Here is a 24,795-nt window from a genome sequence, read left to right as displayed (position 1 = left end):
CAAAGCTTTTTACATGCAACAAATACATAGAGAATGAAGTATCATGTCTTCTGAGTGTTCAGCACTAGACTTTGTGTCAGGATACATACAGCCATGTTAAACAGCGGTTTAGCTAAGCTTTTAAACAGAGACGTTACAAACATATCAATGAACTTTTAGTGTTCATTTTGATTTATTCAACCACTTAAAACTGATGTGCCTTGTTGTTGGCAAGGGTAGCTGACTGTGGTTGTGTGTGCTGCTTGTTTGAAAGGCAGGAAGGTTGGCTCAACCTGAGGAAACTGGTTCCTGTGAGAAATGAGTGGATTAGGGGAGTGTGACATGTCTCATAGGACCGACAGGATTCTCTGCTCCTTGCGTTTGGAAAAGTCAAGCAGCTCTCTTCTGAATGATGGTAGGTCAACTCAAGTTTCAGCGGTTTAAGTGAAGTGAATTATCAGATGTAGTGTACTGTACTGTTTGGTCAGATTTAATTGTTTGGAAAAATGCAATAAGGAAGTCTGTGGTAAGAAAGAGCTTAAGAAATGCCTGAACTAAACATTGTATGCAAGTCATACAGGACAGTGTGGTATAATTTGATACAATGCTGTGGTAGGAAAACCTCTAAATATCACATTAGTGTTGATAGCATTTATAGTAGTGTTTATCAAATTTACAGCCTTGCAAAGTGAACTTACACAATTTGCCAAAGTTTAGGATGCTCTATAATGTTATAGCACGCTAGTTTCAACCTCAGCATGACAAGCAACAACCATGTATCTGTCTGATGCATGGCACACTTTTCTGGAAACACTTCAGCAGATTTGAAGTCGTCCTCTGATTGCTTATGCAGAACTTCCAATAGTCGAATGTGCAGCAATCTTAACCAGATGGCTGAATAAAAAAACTGTGATGTTTACATCAAAAGAGACAATGCTTATTAATAGAGATATATTAAGCAGCATTCTTCAGACTAAGGCCCCTGTTTACACTGTTTTAAAACTAAAACACACAGTATCAGAGTTTTAGAAAGAAAACAATCCATGTCCAGACTGGTGTTTCTGAAAAGATCTCCAACCACACTACACACCACTGAAAACGCAGATCACGTGACCCCACACACTCTGGCATTCGCTGCAACGTACATTATGCCACATCTGAGCTCCAGGCAGTCTCCCCAGGTGAGAGCAGCGCACGTCGAACAGTTCTCCAAGGATCTTTCGCTGGAGTTCATCTCACTGAAGTTGTTAAACGTGATTTTTAATTCATCTTTATCTAACGACTGTTTGGTCTTTTGAATCTTTTACTTGTTCTCAGGTAACGTGTTATGACTTCAGCGTTTGCAAAATCCAACGTTTTCACCAAAGTTATCCTCACACATGGGTGTGTAGGCTATAAATGATTGATTCATGAATGTATCAGAAGAAATTTTTACTGCAAGATTTAAGAAGTAAATTAATTTCATTTTTCATTTCACTGTTTCTGAATATACATGTATTGTAAGGGAGCAAACCATCAAAATTGAATCTTCACAGAAATATCACAAAGTATGACAAGTGGTCCATATCCAGTTGGCAAACTAGTTAATCTCCTTTAGATTACACTAAGTGAAGTTTTATAAAGTCATTTCCAGAGGAGCATGTGAAATGATTGATCGCAGCTGGTTAATCTAAAGCTAACACAAATAGCCCATTTAGTCTCACTTCCCTTATTTCGTTTTTTAAGAATCCCTCCATCCAATCCCTCCTTTACCAGGGGGAGCTCTCGAGAACTACCTGATTTCTGATCCCCTTACATGCTAATTGCCAGGTGGGAGCCCTGGGCTCAATTATCTCAGAGCTTGAATTATATTTACAGTAGATGGTGTCATGTTTGTGTTGTGTTTGACAATGATTCATTCATTCTCATAGCTACAGTAGTGGGAATAACTGAATTTGGATTGAGAGCTGCAGTCTGCAGAATGAGTGCTATCCTGCTAAAGAATTTGCCCTCTCCTGTGGTTTGTAATGTAATGGGCAGCACAAATGTCTTAATACCTTAGGCTGTTGATGTTGCCATACTGTACATTCCGCACACACCCCTTAATGAATGTAACCCCCCAAAAAAAGATTTTTTCCTTTACCAATCTTGACTGATTTCTTTAAGAATCTTGGGTCCATGTGGGGTCTAATAGGTCTTCTGTAGTATTTGTGATGATTGGGATGCAGTTCAACAGGTCAGTCATTGGAAAAATCTATATTCTGCCACTTTTTCAAACGATTAACTAGCAGTGAAGTTATTTTTTGTTGCTTTTACACCTGGGATTGATGACAAGACTTTTGTCAGGTAGTGTACACTTAAAACTACTATTTTAGGCCCAAGTAGTTTTCAAGTAGTACACTTAAAAGTATATTACAATAGTAGAACATAGATTTTAGTATAACGGGTTATATGCACAGCAAGTGTTTTTCAGCCAAGTGAAGTTTTATAAAGTCATTTCCAGAGGAGCATGTGAAATGATTGATTGCAGCTGGTTAATCTAAAGCTAACATAAATAGCCCATTTAGTCTTACTTCCCTCATTTCGTTTTTTAAGAATCCCTCCATCCAATCCCTCCTTTACCAGGGGAAGCTCTCGAGAACTACCTGATTTCTGACCCCCATTAAATGCTAATTGCCAGGTGGGAGCCCTGGGCTCAATTATCTCAGAGCTCAGGGTTCTCTCCCAGGACAGCATGCCAAACCTGAATTTAGTAACAAGCAATATCTAAGTGTGAACTCCTGAAATGCCTCGATCAAAACACTTGGACGTCTTTCACAAATATCTTACACAGGCCCCATTTACTCTAATATGTTTTAGTTTTAGAACGCATAAGTTTTACTATGGTTATGCCTTCTGTCCACAGTACACTGGAGTTTTCAAACCCTAAAAAACGAGCATTTATTAATTCAACTAAATGGTGGATTATTAAAAGTATGCAAGGATCACGGCATAAACACTTCAACCCATGAATCTGATGGCAGTGATTTATGTCATTTTGGTCATGCAGATAAGACTGAGACATTGTTCAAAACTGTAAAGAGGTGTTTTATTTGTGGATACTCACAAACACAACAAAACCATTTGCTTTTATAGAACAAAGGAAACAATTCCGCCAACTCAGTCTGCCAGATCTTTATGTAGAAATAGGTCACCAAATTAAGAACTGAAACTTTATTTAGCATAAACTATGACCAATTTATCTACTGTACAGGATTTATTCATCCTAATAAATTTTAATTTCTGTAATTCAACTGCAGATAAAAAATAGCCTTTTGGCAAATATTGGCACATTGTACATTGCTGCATCATAAATGTGCATTTTCCCTGTCAAATAAACCTGAAATAATACTAATATATAATAATAACATGTACAGTATTATACTGTACGTACTCCAAACATGTTAGAGATAGAAATTGAAACAGTAAAAACAACACAATTATTACCAATGAGCCATTGAATTAAATTTACAGTAGATAGTGTCATGTTTGTGCTGTTTGACAATGATTCATTCATTCTCATAGCTACAGTTGTGGGAATAACTGAATTTGGATTGAGAGCTGCAGTCTTTCAGTGCACAATGAATCATCTTATATGAAAGATGCATCATTTCCATCTACTGAAAGTGAAATTGTCCTCAAGTCACTGAAATCGCTGCTCTCTGCTGTGGGCGTTAAACCCTGGCAAAAATAGCAAAACAATTTTTAATTAAAACCTTACATGAGAATAGTTTTAGTACAGTATGTTTACAGTCAAGAAAATACTCACGCTCATATTGCAGTCAAAGCGGCTATAAGAAAAGTTTCTATCGAGCTCATCATCTTCAAGTATTGGTTCCCTGTAAAGAAACAAACAAAATGTTTATCGCCTTTTTCTTTATTTGTTTTCAAATTTGTCATGTGATGTGCAGTGCATACCTTTTTCTGCTTTTATTCCACACAATAAGGACAGCGCTAACAATAAATATTACCAGAAGCGTCACTCCCACTCCAACACCAATGCCTACAGCTGAACAGATTTGACAATTTACAGCACAATCGAACCAATTTCGCCAATATTACATTACATTTACATTTATTGATTTGGCTAATGATTTTATCCAAATCAAAGCAACAAAAATATGACAATACCCACAAATTATATACAGTAGCTTTGGAAAAAGAGACATGAAAAGTTTCTTTAAATTTTCTGTTTATTAGGTTTGAGTTTTAGTAAAATGTTAACACAATATTGCAGTATATTATTGTAAAGTCTAGTCTAGGTCCAGTCATTTAACATTTCTTCCATATTTCAGATAAAAATATTACAATTTAACACATTTTCTAGGAAATACGGATTAGTTCTAAAATATATTTTGTTTTGCGACCCCTGCGGTAATCATGTTAGATTAATAACACAACAGTAGCACTAGTAGTAGTTCCGAAACCCTTTTGACACTCAAGAACACTAAAAATAAATACACTACCTGACAAAAGTCTTGTCGCCTATCCGAGTTTTAGGAAAAATAAATAACTTGACTTCTAGTAAATTTTTTGGCAAAGGCCTCTAGACTACGCATATTTTAACGAAATAAAATATGATCATGCCTTGATTTTTAATTATTTAATTAGGACAGTAAGGTCTGACTTTGCTCAGACAAAAGTCTTGTCGCTTAAAATAAATAATGTACAGTATAGAATATAAAGTCATGGTGCAGTGGAAACAGAATTAATATTGTGTATGACTTCCATGAGCTTCAGAAACATTGACTTCCTTCCACTATTCAAAACATGACTCAAAACTCACTTATTTAAGATGGCTTTTAATACTTAATTGTATCTGCGCTAGAGTTGTGTTTACTTCTATATTATTTCTCTTGTTGTTTTATCGCTAGTTTTATTGTATGGTGTCCTTAAGTTGCCAGAAAGGCACCTTTAAATAAAATGTATTACTATTATTATTATTAGTGTATATATAGACTTATTAATGTGGGTGTGCTGTTGCATGCAATATTTAAATATTTATAATCACCCTCAAGGGTAGTGGTGTGGCCTAGTGGTCATAAATTAACAAAATCATAATCAATTTTTAAAAATGGTATTGTGTAGTCTAAAAATGTAAATACAAAAGTCTGAAAACTGTCATTTTTTGAAAAAAAAAATGACAAAATGTTTACAAAATATATTATAACATATTTATATTTTGCCTCTTGGAAGAAGTGTAAAAGAATAAATTTACAAGTGGTCTAATTTTTCCCTATCTGTAAAGCTTAATAATGCTTACATAAGTCTTCGTAAAGTCTTTCTTATAATAAATAGAAAATAGAATTTGACCAAAGCAATTCTTTTTTTAATTTAACATATTTAATAAAAAAAAAAGAGTGTAAAATGGTTCAGCAAGTATTCTTTTTTGGTGACTTGTTAAGAAATTTAAAAAAAATCTTGGCCAATTTATTTGTAAATGATGGAACACACACACACACACACGCACACACACACACTATAAAGCTTGCAGGCTTATAAGGTTTGTAGGCTTTAATGTATCTCTTACTGTCACTGTGGTGTGGAGGTGGAGAAGTGGGATCTGAGTCACAAGGTCCAGGAACAATGTTGATATCATCGAGAGCTATACTTCCTTTAGCACCTTCTCCTTTCAGAACCTCAAATATAAACTGTGGAGAGAGAAAGAGATGACGATGTACAGATTGCATCAGTCTGATTCACATTGATTCTGTGAATTTATTTTCATGACGAAGTTTGATACCCAGAAATGTTCCCTGTGTGCCACATAAATGTTAGCTCTCCTCCAGACATCACCCTGATCACCTGTCTCCACCCACACTATCTGGCCAAACTTCTGCCCACTTCTATGGGTGGTCCTGGAAAAGAAAGAGTCTTCATGAATTGCAATGCACAAAACTGTACAAGATAGCTGTGTTTTTGATACTGTACCTGTTGTTGGTGTATACATTGAGTGTCCCAACTTTCTGTCCAGACATATGATACCAGAATGTGAAGCAGTGCCCCCTGCTGTCAGGGCTGAATGTCTCACTCAGAATCATGGCCGTATCTCCCCAGTTGCCCACAGAACTGTCCATAAAAAGATAGTAACCTACAAACAAACACACACACACGCAAAATACAACTAGTATCATTTTGTGTTTTAAAAGAAAATGTCATTTTGTTGGCATAAGACTTTTGAATTTTTAGTTTTTATGAATAGTTTACTTTTCTCCAAATAGGATTTCATTAATTTTATGTACTTGTTGATTGACATATAAAATCATAATTACACATTCTCATTCAGAGTAAAATCACTTTGCATTCAAAGTTCAAACTATGCCTTGTGAAAAAAATATGTGAAGTACACTACCTGACCAAAGTCTTGTCACCTATTCAATTTTAGGAACAAAAGGCACGGATATAACTAAGGGCGCGGGTGGTGAGGGTAGTGTCGATGACGCCGCCTTCTCTATTCTGCCGCTCTAGGCGGCCACCTAGGTCGCCTCTATGGACGCGCCGGCCCTGGTGCTATCCTGCTGAAGAATTTGCCCTCTCCTGTGGTTTGTAAAGTAATGGGCAGCACAAATGTCTTGATGTCTCAGACTGTTGATGTCGCCATACATTCCGCACACACCCCTTACTGAATGTAACCCCAAAAAAAACGATTTTTCCTTCACCAATATTGACTGATTTCTTTGAGAATCTTGGGTCTATGTGGAGTCTAATAGGTCTTCTGTAGTATTTGTGATGATTGGGATGCAGTTCAATAGGTGAATCATTGGAATAATCTACATTCTGCCACTTTTTCAAACGATTAACTACCTGTAGCAGTCAAGTTATTATTTGTTGCTTCTACATCTGGGATCAATGACAAGACTTTTGTCAGGTAATGTACACTTGAAAAATAACACTAGAAATCTACTAATTTAGGCCCAAGTAGTTTTTTTAAGTAGTACACTTAAAAGTATATTACAACAGTAGAATATAGATGCAAGTGTTTTTCAGCCACTAAAAAACTGGTGAAAGGTTAATGTGACTATTTTCAATTTTATAAGGTTCCTTTAACAGCATCGCTATTGTATTTTAATAAAAATATATTCATAAACAGACTTAAGCACTCATTTAGTTGTTCAAGTGTAAAACGAGAGGAAAGTCTGTGCCGTCAGGAGCAGCAGTTGAAAATACTGTGGTAAAAATAAATGTCCATGTTTTAAAGATATGCCACAGAACAATGGAATTTAATTCAGTGCTTCTTGTCCAGTCTGAGACCCACTTTATATCTAATATTAATCGGACAGTGAAGATCATTGATTTTAAAAGAAACCAGATCTTAAATGCAGCGATTTTGTAATGGTGTGACTGGAGTTTACCAGAAGCGCTTGAGCTGTCTTACTGAAAATGAAATGCTACATGAAGTAAACTTAAATATATATCCTTCAAAATTACCGAATTATACATCTTAAAATTAACGTAAAGGGTACTTCTTTTTTGTAAGAGTATGTCAGGAAATATCAGTTTGTTTCCAAACATTACTATTATTATTGCTATTAATTGTTATAATCCAGTAAGATTTTTTGTATGCACAAGGATTCTGAGAGCGGTCAGTGCTCCATCAGAGATCTGACCTTACCACCATTCAGTCCATCTGGAGGGACATGAAGAAACAGTAAACTGATTTCCAAGAAACGTTCCTGAATTCATGGTCAAGCATTAGGTCAGGGTAAATAAGGGTTGTGTTAATTAGTCGCAGTGTTTCAGACAGACTGAGAAAATTACAGCAATAAATGCACAAAAATGTTTTAGTTTTTTTCATTAATGCAAGTTAACAAATTCCAGGCCACACAATGACCCCTTTATTGAAGTGTTTGAGCTCACCTGTTGAAGAGTTGGTGGTGTGATCCACACTGGGCCGTGTGTGATTTCCAGTGCCTGCCTGAGCTCTGAGCCAGTCTCCGTCATCCACCTCCAACACATTCATCCAGCTGCAGAAGTTTGCCTCAAAGTCACACTGCCCCGCAGGAGTGCAGGGATAGTTTGAAACCTGAACATCATCGAGCGCTATGACTCCCTGTTCAGTCTGGCCTGTAATCCCCTCCACCACGATCTGAAAAGACAGCTCTATTAATGAGGACACTGCTGCAGTTCCACACCAATGTACTCAAGGGTACAGACTGAGTTTTGGCGAACAAATTTGTGTGAACCGTGACTGTTGTTGCAAACAGTGAATACATTTACATGGACACCAGTACTCTAATTTTAATATAATCAAAACAATACTCTGATTAAGATGTGGAGTATGCCGATATTAGTCACATTATTAAAGTCCAGTACAGACATATAGACACCTTAATCAAACTATCAGCATCGTGTAGGACATTTCACCACAGTATAGTTCATACACACACAGCTGTGTGACACTATTCTCTGCAAGTCAGTAAAGGACCACAGAAACACACTTTTATGCTGTCTGGGAAATGCGCAAGTTTTCTTTCAATGCATCAAGCGGTATCAAATTCCAACAACTCTCTCTGATCAGTCCTTACTTCATACTCGCATCCAATAACTCAGAGTTTGTCACAGAAGCATGAATGAAATTGAAAGTCAAAAATTAAAAATGAAACACCCGAAATTACATGAAACTCCAGAGAAAACATTGGATAGTGTGGTGACGTAATGACGTTAATGGATCTATGTGGGCTACTAAAATATGTAAAACGGGAACATGAAAGCAACTCATATAAACACCTTAACCATGTTATTGGCTTATTTAGATTAAGGTAAATAACTCAATTACCGATGTTCATGTAAACGTAATCAGTGATGGGTAATGCATAGGTTTTAAGGCCATCATTTGCAGTGATGTTTGATTGTAATTCTGAAAGTATGTGCTGCTGTTTGGATCAGTCTTCATGCTCTGTGTGTTGACTCACCCTGTAGTTTGACTCAGAGAAAGTCAGAGGGCTCTGAGCAAACCTCCATAGTTCACCTTGTTCCCCAGACTGCGTCACCAGCAGGGGCCGAGAACTGCCTGAGAACTGTTGATACACATTTAGGGTACCAGTACCCTCTCCCTCCATGTAATACCACAGCTGGAGACACTTGGCATCCCCTGTAAATGAAGACTGTGTTTTTAATCAGAGGTTTCTGGTTTTCCAGTTAATAGTTTAGATGTTTTGATAGTTAGCAGGATGAGATGCAGTGGATTTTATGGCTGACCTGTTTGAAGCACAGGGGATGTCATTATAGCACTACTTCCTTTCAATTGACCAGGTGTGCTTTCCATGTAAAAGTAGTGTCCGCTTGCTGTGTTAGTTGTATGGTCGAAACCAGGTCTAGATTTAGATTTGACATCATTTCCTGAAACTCGGATCCAGTTCAGGTCATCATCAGCCTGTTGTGTCCAACCACAGTCTCCTTCTTCAAAGTTGCAAAAACCCTCTGAAACAATTATTGGTTGGTGATGTTTATTAAAATATATTAATAAATTATTTTTACAAAAATGTGCTCATTTTTAACTCCGGTCAAATACAAAGAGTTTATTTTCTTAAATAATTGGTTCATAAATATCTTTACAAAATGTGCTTAAAATTAATAATGATAATGTTTATCTTATTTGTATGTTACATTTGTATATGTTAAAGATTTATCTTTTAAAATAAAATATGCTGAAATCATTCAATGGCGGCAGACGTAAATTAAACTGTAAAATAAAAATAAAAATTAGGTCCCACTTTATATTAAGTGGCCTTAACTAATATGTACTTAAACAGGAATTAATAGTTTGTTACGATGTACTTAAATACATGTATTTACTGAGTACTTATGCTTGATTAAATACATGTATGTAATTACATCTGTAATTAACTTTTGTAGTTACATTTGTAAATACACTTTTGACCATCCCTTCCACCTTAACCCACCCTTAAACCTACCCATGCTACCAAACCTGTCCATAACCCAACCTCTATCCCAACTTAAAAGCACCACAGGTGTTCTCAAATACATTATAAACACAGTAAGTACATTGTATTTATTTTTAGATGTAAGTACATAGTAGTTAACGACACTTAATATAAAGTAGGACCAAAAATTAAACTGAAAATAATAAATGAATAAGACTGCAGTTTAATTTCTTAAATGTTACATTAAGTCTTTATAAAATAACTTACAGTAGTTATGTACCTAAAATCTTGTTCATATATAGTTGAAGTCAAAATTATTAGCCCTTCTTTGATTTTTTTTTATATTTCTCAAATAATGTTTAACAGAGCAAGGAAATTTACACAGTATTTTAACTTTTTTCTTCTAAAAAAGTCTATTTGTTTTTATTTCAGTTAGAATAAAAAGCAGTTTTAATAATTAAAAAAAACCTTTTAAGATCAAAATTATTAGCCCTCTTAAGCTATATTGTTACATTGTTAAACAATGACTTCCCTAATTACCCTAACTTGCCTAGTTAACCTAATTAACTTAGTTAAGCCTTTAAATTGCACTTTAAGCTGACAAATATATAAAGGGGGCTAAAAATTCAGGGGGGCTAATAATTCTAGCTTTTTCTGACAACTACAGTATATCACACACACAAAAGTTACATGAAAACTAGATTTTAGGTAAATACAGTTGAAGTCAGAATTATTAACCCCCCGTTTATTTTTTCCCCCAATTTCTGTTTAACGAAGTAAAGATTTTTTTCAACAATTTCTAAACATAATAGTTTCAATAACTTATTTCTAGTGACTTAATTCTTTTTTTCTTTGCCATGATGACAGTAATTAATATTTCACTAGATATTTTTTCCAGACACTTCTATACAGCTTAAAGTGACATTAAAAGGCTTAACTAGGTTTATTAGGTTAACTATGCAGGTTAGGGTAATAAAGCAAGCCATTGTATAACGATGGTTTGTTCAGTGGGCTATCGAAAAAAAAAATTAAAGGAGCTAATAATGTTGAATTTAAAAATGTTTATTTTAAAATTAAAAACTGCTTTTATTCTATCCAAAATAAAACAAATCAGACTTTCTCCAGAAGAAAAAACATTATTAAAAATATATTACCTACATACTTAAAAAAAAAAAAATCCTTGCTCTGTTAAACATCATTTGGGAAATATTTAAAAAAGAAAAAAAAATTCAGAGGGGGGCTAATAATTCTGAATTCAACTATAACTAGATTTTAAGTTATGACATATAAACAATGTCGATATACTCTTGAATGAACTACCATTTTCGGGTACATATCTTCTGATTTTTGTATTTATTCAAACTGCCTTTGACATAAATCAAATGCCCTAAATTTGTCACTGAGCTGTCAGTTTAAGTCTGATACTGAAGATAGCATATAGATGGATGAACACAACATTATGTTACAGCTGTGCCAAATGCTTGTGGTAATCTAGCAAGCACGGAGGACATTTCAACATGGCAACGTGAAAAACAACAGACCAAATGCTAAGTTATGTTATTAATTACCTGTGGGGGCACAGGCACCTTCAGTGATGGATAAATCATCTATAGCAATGTGTCCAGACAGTCCTCCGACTGAAGCCTCAATTAATATCTGATGAACCTGTGTCACTTTCACATAACTCTGAGCCATCTGCCACTCACTCCCCTGAGATCCCTTTCTCTGCCACATCTACAGTTTTAGAGAGAATAAAAACATTTTTGCAGTTAACATTGGGCTTTTTGTAACCTGAAAAATCATTTGAAAACATCTGAAGTCTTACTGATGTGATGTGGTTGGATGAAATGTCAAATACAGACATTCTTAATGATCCCACTGTTGTTCCAAACATGTGATACCAGAATGTGAAGCAATACCCATCAGGTCCAGTGGGGGGCGACAGCGGAGACTTCAGATGAGCTGATGCTCCTGATCGCCCATGACTTGAGCTCTTTATGTACAAATAATAGCCTGTAATTTTACAATAAAACTTTTTAATGGGTACAAACTAGTGTTAGCATTACTATACTGACAAAGCAGAATAATATAATAAGAAAATATCAATTTGCAGCATTAAGCAGCGTAACGAGCTGTTTTTAACGTTTAAAAATGAATGCAAGTGAATGAGACCGGAAATCTCGAGCAAAAAAGAATCAAATGCCTGCACCTGCTCGTACGCAAAAAAATAAGGTGAATATTGTTTAGTTTTTCTCACAGCTCTGCCAGTGAGAGTGGTTGAGCTCAAGCACATCAAGGCCCGATCCTAATTCTACCCCTTACCCCTACTGCTCGTTTTGCTCATTCATGTGAAGGGGTAGGGATGTTCCAATTCTCTTTAGTTTGAAGGCGTAGGGCTAAGAGGAAGGGCTAGATACCCCTTAAAACTGAGATTTTTTAGGACCACACTCTAAACAAAGGGGTTGGAAAATTTTCCAGAATACACCAGCCACAGCAGTAGGATAGCTGAACCCGGAAGTGAGGAGATCCAAAAATATGTATTTTTGTCATTATTACTCATTTTTTTAACAAAAAGCACATGTTTTAATACGTTCATTATGGCGTTCATGTTTTGCCGTCATGCTTTAAAAAATGCTAAAATAAAATCCATAAAATCTGTAATCCATAATATTAACTCCACAACATTCTGACACTCGATGACACTCGAAAACCCAGTCAGAAAAGTCTTATTACCTTATTACCTTTTTACATTGTCTGCTTTAATGTTAATGTTGTCTTTGTGTGTTTACATAGATAAATATGGCCACTGTGTAAATACACAGTACAGTTACAATCTTATTACCACAATTTATCGTTATGATAACATAATATTTGCCTTCAGTGATTTCCTGAAGATAAACTATCTATCTCGTATGAACCAAGAGATTGCGATGACATATGATGTCGTGTACAGGTGTTGTAGTGGTGTCCTGTGTCTTAGGGGTAAATTTTGAAGCCCTTCTCCTTCACACTCTGTTTCAAGGGCCATGGGGAAGGAGAAGGGGTACAAAAATAGAATTGGGATTGGGCCTAAATTTGAAGTGTCTTGAAGGGGGCGGGGCATCTTAGATACTAGAGAGTATTTGATTGGTCACGATTAAATAAGAAATTTTTAAATAAGAAGTATTAAGTGCACTCTCAGAAATAAAGGTACGCGAGGTGTCACTGGGGTGGTACCTTTTCAAAAGGTACACATTTGTACTTGAAGGGTCCATATTTGTACCTCAAAAGTATATATTAGTACCAACAAATTTAAAGTGGAACACTTTTGTACTTTTTAGGTACTAATATGTACCCTTGATGTATTAATATGGACCTTTTAGATACAAATTTTTATCTTTTGAAAAGGCACCACCCCATTGATATCTCGCATACCTTTATATCTGAGAGTGTGACATCAATAAATCCATTTGCAGATGGCAGACTGCAAGCTTGACATGTTTATATCAGTTTTATATTTCAGAAACATTAATTTTGTCACGGTTTTGATGCCAACTAGCTTACAGATATCCTAAAAACAAACAATACTGATACTAATATCTAAAAACCTTTATTTTCATTTCATGTTAACTTTTTACAATTTATGGAAAATAATATGTTCTTTTTTAACTATGCAAGTATAAATATATTACATTGCACATAAACACAATCAAGTCTTTCAAAATACAGTGACCACCACTTTAATTAGGACACATGTGATGAGTGAGCTAACACTGATATGGTGCAAATGACTCACCTTCTCCACTGGTGTGATCCCCTGAAGGACCTGTATTTGGGGTCCCGGTTGGTCCACTCCATCTCTCCCAGTCTAAATCCTCTGCAGCTCCCTGAATCCACCCACACAAGTCCTTCTCAAAGGAGCATGTGGACAAGAAGAAGTCTGGTGTAGAGAAGTGAGACAATCTAATAATGTAATACTGTGGAACAAAAGTTCTTAAAATTGTAAACTACCATTCAAATATCTGGGATCAGTAAGTTTTTTAATCTCTTGGTTCAGCAAGGCTTTGTTTATGTGATTAAATAAAGCATTAAAATAGCAAAAACATTTTTTAATTTAAAAAGATAAATTTTTTTTTGATGACCACTGAATTTTTAGCGGCCATTACTTTAGCCTTTAGTGTTAAAATATGCAAATGTAATACTCAAGAAACATTTTAAATTATAATTAATGCTAAAACAGTGCTGATATTTTAGTGCAAACAGGCTTTTTCCAGGACTCTTTAAATAGAAAAGACAAAAGAACTGAATTAATTCGAAATACAAATATTTGCAACATTATATTCATAGCTACTTTTGATCCACTGAACTGCAAGGTACAATGTAATAAGCTTGTGCAATATAGTAGAGACAAAAGCAATATGCAGTTCAGCTCTGCCTCTGGCCATGTAGATTTTTTTCCCCACCTGGAGGTTGGTGGTCTTTCTCACAGCTGTGAAAGGAGAAGTCATCCAGAGCAGTGGTCCGAGGTGAACACTGGGTATTCTCCTTTCCGAGTGAGATCTGGCTGCTAAAAATAATCTTAAAGGCACATGAGGAAAATATAATTACAGTATGCACAAGCCATGCCAGATATTTGGTGTGAAGGCGCTAATATAGTTAATGTTATAGTTATTGTTCTTGTTAAAGATAGATCTTTGAAAAAGGTCTAGGCTTGGATGGTAATATGGTATACCGCGAGATCTAAGGCTCCATTTACACTGCCAGTAAAATGTAACTAAATTTAGATTTTTTGCTCATACAGTATGTGACAGATCTATGACTGTATAAAGACCTCATGCATTCAGATATTCATAGATCGGTTTCAGGCCTCCTTCATATGTGGAAATCAGATACAGTATAAATCGGATATGTGACAATGCGACTATCATCTAAACAGGCAGATCGGATTTATTGAGGCATTCTGTTTCGTACGTCATTAAACTTGCGACAATGTGGTACTTCTCCATGGTTTATTAACCTAGAAGGTGAAGAGTGCCTGGAGACACTGACGTGGTAAACAACAATAACAACAGGAAATATGAAGGAAAGTGGTCAGTGGCTACAATTTGCTCCTACCAGACCTGAGATCTCTCTCGTACCCACAAATTCCTCTAATGGTGGAGGACACCATACATAACCCATAGGCACAAGCTGCGATGATGACCGTTTTCCTCCGCCTCCGCCTTAAAATAATTTTAAAGTTGGGTGAACTTTGCATATTTCGCAGATATAAAAGCAGGACAATTTCTTCCATCGTGGCTAGTTTGGTGCAGATGCTAGAACACACCTTTACGCATGTGCAATGTCGTGAATTGTATGGCAAATGTAAACACATGAATCAGAAATGGGTCACAATTAAAAGAACGTGAAAAAGGACAAGCAAAAAATCAGACATGGCAACAAATTGGAATTGCGCATCACGACCTGACAGTGTAAACAGGGCCTAAAATTAGCAACAGTATCAGTTTCAATACCGATATATTTGTCAGACAAAGCAATGCACAGAGACAAGGATTAAACCTTAAATATAATTTAATGCCTAAAAATGCGAATGATTGGTGGAAAGGTGAGACGTGGGGAAAGATGGTGAGTCACGCACCATCATGACATGGTCTCAAAAAAGAACACAACTTCTGCAGTTTGGCACGATTTTGGGTTACGATTGAAAAAAAAAGGGCGAGGGGGTAAATACGGACAAGGCAATTAGCAAATTGTGCAGCAAGAATTTGACCGCGGAAGATGGTAATACCTCAAACATTAGGTAGCATACACGGTATTCAGTTTCTGAAGGGTTTAGGCACAAGCCAACAGTTTGGTGATGCTGTCTAAGCCTTACGTCATCATTTTTTTTTATTTTGCATGGTAATACCGTATACCGAGGTAAAATAGGGAGGAGGTTTTAAGGTACCAAAATTTGGGTACCGCACAAGCCTAGGTAGATCCACTAACAATTATAATTTGCTGTTTATTTACTCTCCCCTCTAAGATTTAGGTGACTTAAATTATAGATAAGACTTTTTGTTTAAGCTGTGGTACTTACAGTAACTTAATTTACTTACTCAGAGTAAATTACTGTAGCAGCAAATTATAATTCCTGAAGATCAAATTCATCTCTGCATGTGTAAGAGTTTTGAGTTCATACCCTGTAAGGCTGGTCTTGTTTGCCCACTGGTAATTGTTCTGGGACCCACTGAGAAGAAGTGCTGCTGGATCGTGACCAGAGCAGTTTCCTGTCATCCTCTCCTTTCTGAAGGATCACACTGAGATTGCCGGCACATCCTGTACCCATGTGGAAGTGAAAGCTAGTGCGCAAGAGGTAAACATGAGAGTAAAACTGGGTGTAAGGAACATGGCTAGTGTTGTGTAATAGGAGTGCTTGTCTGTTTCACAACCAATGTGTCCCTGGATCACAAAATCAGTCATTAATGTCCATTTTAAATTGAGGTTTATACATCAGCATCTAAAAAGACTAATTAACAAGTTTGCATTGATGAACGGTTTCTTAGGATAGGACAATATTTGGTCAAGATTCAACTATTTCAAAATCTGAAATCTTAAGTGTAAAAAATAATCCATTCTGTCTAAATGCTTAGCACTGCAGATTACGTTACCTAGATTTTACAGTAGGAAACATCTTCATGTGACATGTTTATTACTTACTATTCTAATGATTTTTTTGAGATTGCAAAATTTATCATTTTGACTCATTTATTGTATATTATTTGTGCAACAAAAGACAAGGTTTTGTTGTCCAAGGTCACAAATAAAGTTCACTTCCCTTTAACTTACCCCACAATATAAATTGCATACAATAATTATTAAGGCAGATTTAATATGCATGTGCCAACATCTTTAGGAATCCAAATTAGCTGCCTGATATTAAGTCCTTTAGGGGTTTTTGCAGTTTCAAGGAACAACATTTCATATTTTTGTGCACAGGTTGTACAAGGCTTTTTTAAATAATTATTATTGCCTGTATCATGACAGGACAGTATACATACAGGATGCAAAGTAAGAGAGAGAGAGTAACGGGACCGGGAAAGGTACACGATCCTGTATACAATCTGGGGGAGCCCGTTGAGCAGATGTGGTTATATGTTGGCCAGTTGCCCACTAGGCCATCTGCCTCGACTTTCCAAGGCTTTTTTTTCACCTTTATAAGGAAAGGACAGTGTGATTACAGACAGGGGATGGCTATTACAGATTAGGAGCAGAGAGAGAGGATGGGTCGGCAAAGAACCTCAAGTCTGGAATCAAAGTATATAATCATAACTATATGTCCCAGCAACAGTCTTTTGGCACCAAAGGGTTTAGCATTAAGCACACAGTTCCAAGCAAACAATGTTGTGTTAAATAGATGTCTAATACACATCTAAGTGTAGACAGCTTGGCTAAAACAAGGCTAAACCTGGGCTCTCAGTGAAAATCTATTAAACATCTAAGAATAGGACAAAACTAGACTAGTCGTCAAATAGACAGATTAGACAGACTTTATATGTGTAGTCATTCATTTCTGTTTATTTGATGACTAGTCTAGTTTTGGCCTATTCTTAGACGTCTATTAGACATCCCAAATTTAGCCTTGATTAGCCAAGACGACTATGTTAAAACATCTATTAGACATCTATAAGACATCTTTAAAAAATGCTTGCTGGGTTAGCTTGAATATATAGAATCATGTACTGTAGTTATACATTTATACCAGTGCACTGAAAGCAAACATTGTCCATGTCCACCAAATTTATCCACAACATACAGTAATCATAGTTAAATTAATTGATTTAGCAACTTAACTTCTTCTCCACTGTTTGACCAAAACATTTACTCTGAGTCATCCCCAGTCATTACAAAATATATTACAACGGCAAGCGCATCATGTACGAAAGGCCCCACAAAACGCATCCCTGTGTGTGCAGTCAGCAGAGGCTTGCGATCTGGAGCGAGGCAAACTATAAATCTAGCTTTAATGAACTCACAGAAGCTGACAGTATGCAGAGCTGACAGGCAGAGATGGGCTCTGAAACAACGCCTCATTCTTAGATGGACCAATGATATTTGTCTGCATGTAGTGCCCTGAGGAGAGAGAAAAGATGAAGATAAATCATATTTACTTTGCTTGGGTTGTTGATGATGTATTTGTTTGTATTACCTGTTCCAGTGGTGTGATCATTAGGCAGATCTGGGTTGTCTGGGGCCTTCACACGTTCCCACTTATTGGGACTGACACCTATATCATGCCATTGGCAAAGTCCGTTCTCAAAATTGCATGGACCTAGATGAAAGACAGAGATAGCCAGACAGACAAGCAAACCAATAAAAATAAAATAAAAAAACAAAATAAAAATATTTAGTTTTCTATTTTTCTCACCGCAGGTTTCTTCATCTTCCCCTAAAGGACAGTCTACTACGTAATTACACTGAGTAGTGCTTGCAATGCATATTACACCATCTGACCGCCAACAGTGAAACTCATTCTCCTGAATTTGATAAAAAAAAGTACATCAGCAAAAAAATTATGTACTTATTATGGTGAATATTTATATACACATCCAAAAATGTTCTGACCTTGCAAGGGTTGAGTATTGGTGTGGTTGAGGGAGCTTCAGTCTTTGGAGTTGTTGCTGTAGCTGGTGTCATTGTTGGCTCAGGTGTATCTGGCAGCTCACTGTTGTCAGGATCGTGAGAACACGTCACAGAGAAGGAAATATCATCTACTGCTGTCTGCAATGTATGAGCTTCACCGTTTCCCACATAGCGGAAAACAATCTGAAAATAGCAACAAGTTTATATACCTTTTTACTAATTCATATTTAAAGCACCCCTATATTAAATGTTCTTACAACTGGTTACAAAAAACTTTGAAACTTTTCATAACATATATTGTAGCATCACTTCTTTCCTCACAATGTCTGAAACAGTTTGTTCTAGGATTCAGTATAACCCCTGTTTTAATTGGTCAAATGGCCCAGTCTGTTATGATTGGTTACCCCTCGTACCACTTACAGTCAGAAAACAAACATCCATTGCCATATCAAAAATTCATCAGCAATAATAGCATTTGTTATTCTCTATTAATTCTAACTCAAGTCCTCATCCTCTGGAAGTGCATTTTTGCAATGCAGAAAACAGTCCTACTAACATCTCGACAACATGAGCCAATATTAGTCATTATTCATTTAATTTAATATTATTTTATGAGAATGGTTGGCACAATGTTTACAGCACAAGACTATTTGTTTAATTTCTGAGATATCCACTTGGATATCTGGAGATCATCCTCCATGTTCCGCCGTGTGCTACAATGAATCATATTGCTGTGTTTCATAATAATAACCCAAGGGGTCGCAACCCAATGGACAAAATTGAAAGGCTGATGTTTTTTATTTGTATATTTTTTTATGTAACTATTAAATATTTTTTTTCCTTCTGTAGGTTATGAATAAAAATATGGTAATTTTAATAGTTTAATTATATATATATTATATATATATATATATATATATATATATATATATATATATATATATATATGAGATTTTTGGAAATCACGAAGCGACCCCCCCTAATTTTTTCGCAACCCTTACTTTGTCAACAACTAATACAGATCATTACCATCTCGTTCAAAGAGTTTTAATAATTTTCCTTGAGCTTGAGTCTGTAGTTACATTGTGTATTAAAACCAACAGAAAAAAGGAACTATACTCTCATTCTAGCATAATGATTAAGAAACTTTTCTGCCACACTATGGCTGCCACAATACCAGGCACAATGATATTAGGCAGCATTAGAAAATAACTCTGAAACATCTATTTCAAATACTGTATCTCCATGTTTGCAAGGCAAACTCTCTTTGCAAGCAGGTGGTCATGTTGGCTACATTGACAGAAGTTGGCCTACTTTCAGTTGCTGTCTAATATCAGGCCCTTAGTTGTGCACCTCGGTATGGACAATAGAACAGTTTTGATCTGATCTCTTGAACCATCAATTTAATTTCTTCAAAACAGCAATGTGCCAGCAATGCGCCTCAACCTGCCTCCTTTTTTAGACCAGATCGCCCATGGGCGCACATATGAGCACAAATTTATTTGCTATTTAAACAGTGTGGCGCAATCATCGAAACGACCCTTGCGCCAAGCTGAAACTAGCAAACAACAATTGTGTCTCGCCTTGCGCCGGGTGTATGATAGGGCCCAATGTCTACCTTAGAACTTAGACCATTCAAAAAATGCTCCAAGATGGGCGTGGAGCTGTGCGGGCAGAGGGAGGAGTGGGCGTGCCAGACAGAGCAGGGGAAAAAGAGGGGAACGAACAAAATGTTGTCAGTTGGCACACAAAATGAGATAAACCGTGAGGAAAGCCATGATTTTATAGTTTCTTGAACCTTAAACACACAACCAGTGAAGACTAAAGGATTGCAATGGGTTACAAATGTACATAATATTGTACAGGAAGTCAGAATCGGTCAATAACAACATAATACGATAACTCAGTTTCTTGTATTCTCTCTCTGTAAACGTGAAAACCTTTCAGACCTTATATTCACAAAAATCTGCATTACATGCCAACTCAAATGTGATATTCAAAATGACATGCAAGGCCTTAAGTTATTTCATACACAAATGATGCTCTGACCTTGCTCTTAACTGAGGTGGAAAAGGTGACTTCTGCTCTATGCCAGAGGTAGCTCTGTGTCAGAGGCTTGTCCCAAATTATAACATCATCATCTCCATTAAGAAGTGTCCTCAGTGTGACGATTAGCCTGGCAGTAGTGCTGTCACCATGAGAATAATGGTAGAACCTCACCTGCAAGAGCAAGCAGCATCAGTACATGCAGATGGCAGTGGGTTTCATTATTTAGGACAGCATCATGACTCACGGTGCATTCAGAGCTGGGCAGCAGGGTGGTGGAAATGATCTCTGCTGTCAGATCATGTGCTGGAGTAATGTAATGACCTTAAACACGCCACAACCATTTCATTATATAAGGGGATTACTATCAGTGTTTCATAAACCATTATGTAGCTATAAAACATATTGTGTGTATACTTTTGTGAAAACATAAAAAAAATCTAATAATGTGGTAAAAGTACTACTTTACTGATCCCTTTTGATTTTGGATACCTGCTGCAATGTTGCGTGTGTGATCTCTTGGTGGTCCATGCTTAGGCCAGGCCTCTTCTCCCTTCTGCAAAACCCAGCCAGTTTCCAAATCACTCTTGTCCCATGAGCACATGCCATGCTCAAAACTGCAGCGATGCTTAAAACCCCTTACATCTAGATTAACCAAAGAAAAGAGTGCATTTTAGTTCTTTATACAATGCAACTGCCCTGAAGATTTTATGTATATCCGACCCCAATGTCTTCAGAAAATAATCGTGTATGGCCATAAAAATAAGGATGGCAAAAAAAAGTTTATCACAATTCCAAAATCTTAAATGATGTTAAAATATCTTCAATACTTCTTGAATTCCAGACATGCAAATATCTGATGAAAAACCCGTTGCCAATTGTGATCAGTCACCACTAGTATACAGTGTAAGAGCCATTCCTAAAGTTCAAAGATTTTATTCATAGCTTTTCTGATCATCATTTAAAATGACAAAATGATACTGTCATCTTTCCAAGGTAATTCTTGTAATTTACCTCAAAATCTCATTAAAAAAGGTTGGGTCATTTTTTTTTGTTAGAGGTATGGTTCTCACTATTATTAAACCATTATCTATCCATTTTGCCTCATTAAACTCCTAATTTGCTGCTTTTTTGGTAGTATGAAGAATAAGATTATGCAGAACATGTATTTTATAACTACAAATAAACACCCAATATCTAAATAATAGGGGGAAAATAAACTACTAGTTAACATTGAGAAGTGAAGTTTAGTTTTAAACTAATTTCGAGAGGAGCATGTGCTCATGATTTACCCAGCTGGTCCACATTAACTAATTATGATCCTCCAATCAAAGGATCCCAAACCACTATATATATCCTCATTTCCTTTCTACAACTATCTTCGTCTGGAAGAAAGCTTCCTGCTTCTAAAAAGCTTTAGCTCGAAAAGCTTTTACAGCATTGCACTTTTTAGCCCATCAATATGGAAATAACCAACAATATCTACAACTGCAACCAGAGCCCTGCTCTCCCTGAGACTTCAGCCACTGCAATGAAGCCAAACTCTCACCGCTCTTCGCGGTCCACCTGTGGTAACGTAGTATGCTTTAAGGGGAAACTTCTCTCCAAAAGACTAAATATTTCTTATGTCTTTAGAAAAGCAAGACTCTCATAAATAAAAAATAATTTAAACCATTTTAAAGACACAAACACTATGGACTTAACGTCCTCCTATAATCTGTAAACAAGCAGAGATTATAACAAACCAAATAAACCCACCTTTCAAGCTTGCTGTCTGTTCACAGGTCCATAACATTTTAACAGCCTGGCTGATTTGACTGCAAGGATCAAAGCAATCCAATCCATAAAACTTTAGTCCACAACATGTTTATAAACATACATGGATACACTGCTGTCATCCAAACTTGTTGCTGGAGTGCTTTCAGTAAAGTAGTATCTTTCAGACAAAAACACTTGTATTATGGTCTAACAAAATGGCTGCCGACCTTTTGATTGACACTTCATTGAGCCAATAGCTGAAAAGAGAAGTGTCACCATCCAAGCTGTCAGAACATGAGATGGTCCCGCCCTCTCTTACGATAGTTGTGAACAGACTTGGTTGCAAAGACTTTGTGAATGAATTGGGCCAATTATGCTTCTGATTTCATTCATGTTAAGATTCCAAATGTAATGTTATTTAATCAATCAGATTAAAGTAAAGCCCATAGTAAACATTTAATTGACACAGTTTAATAAGTATTGTTCAAGTGCAAATTAAATGACAACATCATTTTAGAAGTTAAATAAATAAATAAATTAAACAAATAACTAACATAAATAAATAAACATGCATATAAATAAACAAACCCTGCCACTTCCAATAGCTATTTAACTTCTAAAATAAAATTACCCACCTAATGACAATAAGCATCCATCGATCATAGAAGTCCGATCAAAATATGTCACAGGAATTTAAACTTATCACTTCACCTACTCCACTTTAAAGAGGTATTTTTAAGATCACCAGCCAAGCCATGCTCAATATCCTTGGCCCTCCACTATCCTGGGGGGAATGAACGTCTACCAAAACATTTAAAACACTATCTGTCTGTCGATTCCTCACCTCGCTAGAGAACTGCGTTCTCACCACTAATTTTTCTGATTTTCTCATTTCAGGTCTAACCTATGGATTCCACCCGGGCACCTCAGCTCTCCCTTCCTATCCTAATATTCAGTCAGCTTTTGCTGATTGAACCAGAAATTGTGGATCATCTTATTTAAAAAGAGATCGACAACCACTTTATGTTTGTCCAATCTCTGCCCCACCACTCAAGGTTTCACGCATTTATCCCATAAGCAGTGCAACTTGCAAATTCTCCATCACTGGCTTCTTTTTAACAATCGCAGAATCCCCCACCTTATCCAACTTTAGATGATATTCTAATCACCCCCCCCCCACATTGCCTCCAGCCAAACACCTAGAGATCACCAAAAGGTTTTCGCCAATCTAGGTATTCTGCTCGCAGAAGGCTGGACCCAATACATTTATCGAATTTCTAGGCATCAACTTCGATTTGCTCAAATTCCAAGCTTCTCTTCCTAAAGAGAAAATTGGCTGAATAATTTCTCTTTCTCTTGTATTATAAGAAAGAGACTTGAATTAAACACATACTGTTATCTATCCTCGGCCACCTAAAATTCACAGTGCAAATTTACCTCAAACTTGCCTACTCCAGCTCCCTACCACAAGTCATGATTTAAAAGGCACAATTTCTCTCTCAAAACCCACCCACAATAAACTCCGCTTATGGATTGCTTCCTTAAGCTATGGAACGGCTGTTCCTTCTTCTGCAGAGATTGTTCGCACCCCCATTAGATATTTGTCTATTTACTGGTGCTACCCCATCAGTTGGGTTCCAAGGGTACTCAGAGGCCACTGGTTGCCACCACATGGCCCCCTCAATCTATTTCCACTCTAGAAACCATTGTTCATCAGCTTTCTTCAAACTGTACCCAATAGTCGCTGCCGCCATACTATGGGGAGACGAATGGTCCACCTCTAGGATTCTCATTTATTGTGTTGAGGAAGAAACAATATAATGCATAGACAAAGGCGTTCCTACTCTCTAAGCTTTAATGCTACTTTTAAGATGTCTTATTTGACATTAGTCAATTTATCATGTCTGCATAATACGTGCCAGGTTGCAAAACCAAATCACTGACTCTCTCTCATTTTCTTTCCAGAAACTTTGGTCACTGGCTACAGAAGTGGACCCCAACTCAACGCCTGTCCATCCCTTTCCACAAATGACATTACCTTAAGCCACCCCCATTATAACCTCCACCAAACTCCATATCACTTACCATTAAAGTAGTAACCTTCAGACCCTTCAGTCACACATCACAGCATGAAACATTTAAACTCAACCCTCACTCCAACCCACCATAGAAGATCTAATTTTGTGTGATGAGGAAAGAAAGGGTTTCCTCGTCCTGCAAAGTAAGATAGATCTATTGACAAAGAACATTTCATTTACATCTTCAACATTCCTGCCCTCACCCACCCAGTCCAAACTCTCTAGTATACCTACACTCGAGGATTATAAGAAACAAACCCCCTAGCCCCCCTTTTTACTGATGACGCTAATCGTCCAGTATCACATCTCTGGTTCCAGAAACACCTCAAAGTTGTCCACCTCTCAGGATTTCCTCCCGAACCGATCTCCAGCCATTCATTCAGAATTGGCATTATTAAAAGGCTTTCCCAGCACCAGATCCAGACCCTTGG

General features: G+C 36.6%; 1 protein-coding gene and 1 long non-coding RNA gene across 8 annotated transcripts in view; one reads left to right on the top strand and one right to left on the bottom strand.

Moving 5' to 3' along the window:
* The window catches only part of LOC141378368 (uncharacterized), a 54,716-nt gene that overhangs the window by 573 nt on the left and 29,348 nt on the right, over positions 1 to 24,795 (top strand). The window contains exons 2-3 of one of the 2 annotated variants that reach the window (XR_012392659.1): positions 254 to 394; positions 7,816 to 9,465. This is a non-coding gene — a long non-coding RNA (uncharacterized lncRNA). Of the gene's footprint in view, positions 1 to 253; positions 395 to 7,815; positions 9,466 to 24,795 lie in introns of those variants that run through there. The other variant, XR_012392660.1, reaches the window with a different exon arrangement.
* Positions 3,025 to 24,795, bottom strand: part of si:ch211-106h4.4 — a 92,817-nt gene continuing 71,046 nt past the window's right edge. For all 6 annotated transcript variants that reach the window (XM_073926981.1, XM_073926972.1, XM_073926969.1 and 3 more), the window contains 21 exons: positions 21,021 to 21,173; positions 20,776 to 20,852; positions 20,532 to 20,702; positions 18,465 to 18,665; positions 18,268 to 18,376; positions 18,049 to 18,171; positions 17,876 to 17,972; positions 16,042 to 16,201; positions 14,324 to 14,438; positions 13,657 to 13,800; positions 11,707 to 11,894; positions 11,450 to 11,615; positions 9,196 to 9,417; positions 8,910 to 9,088; positions 7,855 to 8,083; positions 5,929 to 6,088; positions 5,741 to 5,855; positions 5,528 to 5,648; positions 3,916 to 4,006; positions 3,767 to 3,836; positions 3,025 to 3,678 (listed from right to left, as the gene is read on the bottom strand). In XM_073926981.1, the coding sequence (XP_073783082.1) occupies positions 3,589 to 3,678; positions 3,767 to 3,836; positions 3,916 to 4,006; positions 5,528 to 5,648; positions 5,741 to 5,855; positions 5,929 to 6,088; positions 7,855 to 8,083; positions 8,910 to 9,088; positions 9,196 to 9,417; positions 11,450 to 11,615; positions 11,707 to 11,894; positions 13,657 to 13,800; positions 14,324 to 14,438; positions 16,042 to 16,201; positions 17,876 to 17,972; positions 18,049 to 18,171; positions 18,268 to 18,376; positions 18,465 to 18,665; positions 20,532 to 20,702; positions 20,776 to 20,852; positions 21,021 to 21,173 (2,981 nt within the window). In that variant the 3' untranslated portion in view covers positions 3,025 to 3,588. The remainder of the gene's footprint in view (positions 3,679 to 3,766; positions 3,837 to 3,915; positions 4,007 to 5,527; positions 5,649 to 5,740; positions 5,856 to 5,928; positions 6,089 to 7,854; positions 8,084 to 8,909; positions 9,089 to 9,195; positions 9,418 to 11,449; positions 11,616 to 11,706; positions 11,895 to 13,656; positions 13,801 to 14,323; positions 14,439 to 16,041; positions 16,202 to 17,875; positions 17,973 to 18,048; positions 18,172 to 18,267; positions 18,377 to 18,464; positions 18,666 to 20,531; positions 20,703 to 20,775; positions 20,853 to 21,020; positions 21,174 to 24,795) is intronic.

Source organism: Danio rerio, chromosome 2 (assembly GCF_049306965.1).
Source record: "Danio rerio strain Tuebingen ecotype United States chromosome 2, GRCz12tu, whole genome shotgun sequence".
NCBI classification, from domain to species: domain Eukaryota; kingdom Metazoa; phylum Chordata; class Actinopteri; order Cypriniformes; family Danionidae; genus Danio; species Danio rerio.
The sequence above is the reverse complement of the archived record's forward strand: the minus strand, read 5'-3'. Positions and strand labels throughout refer to the sequence as shown.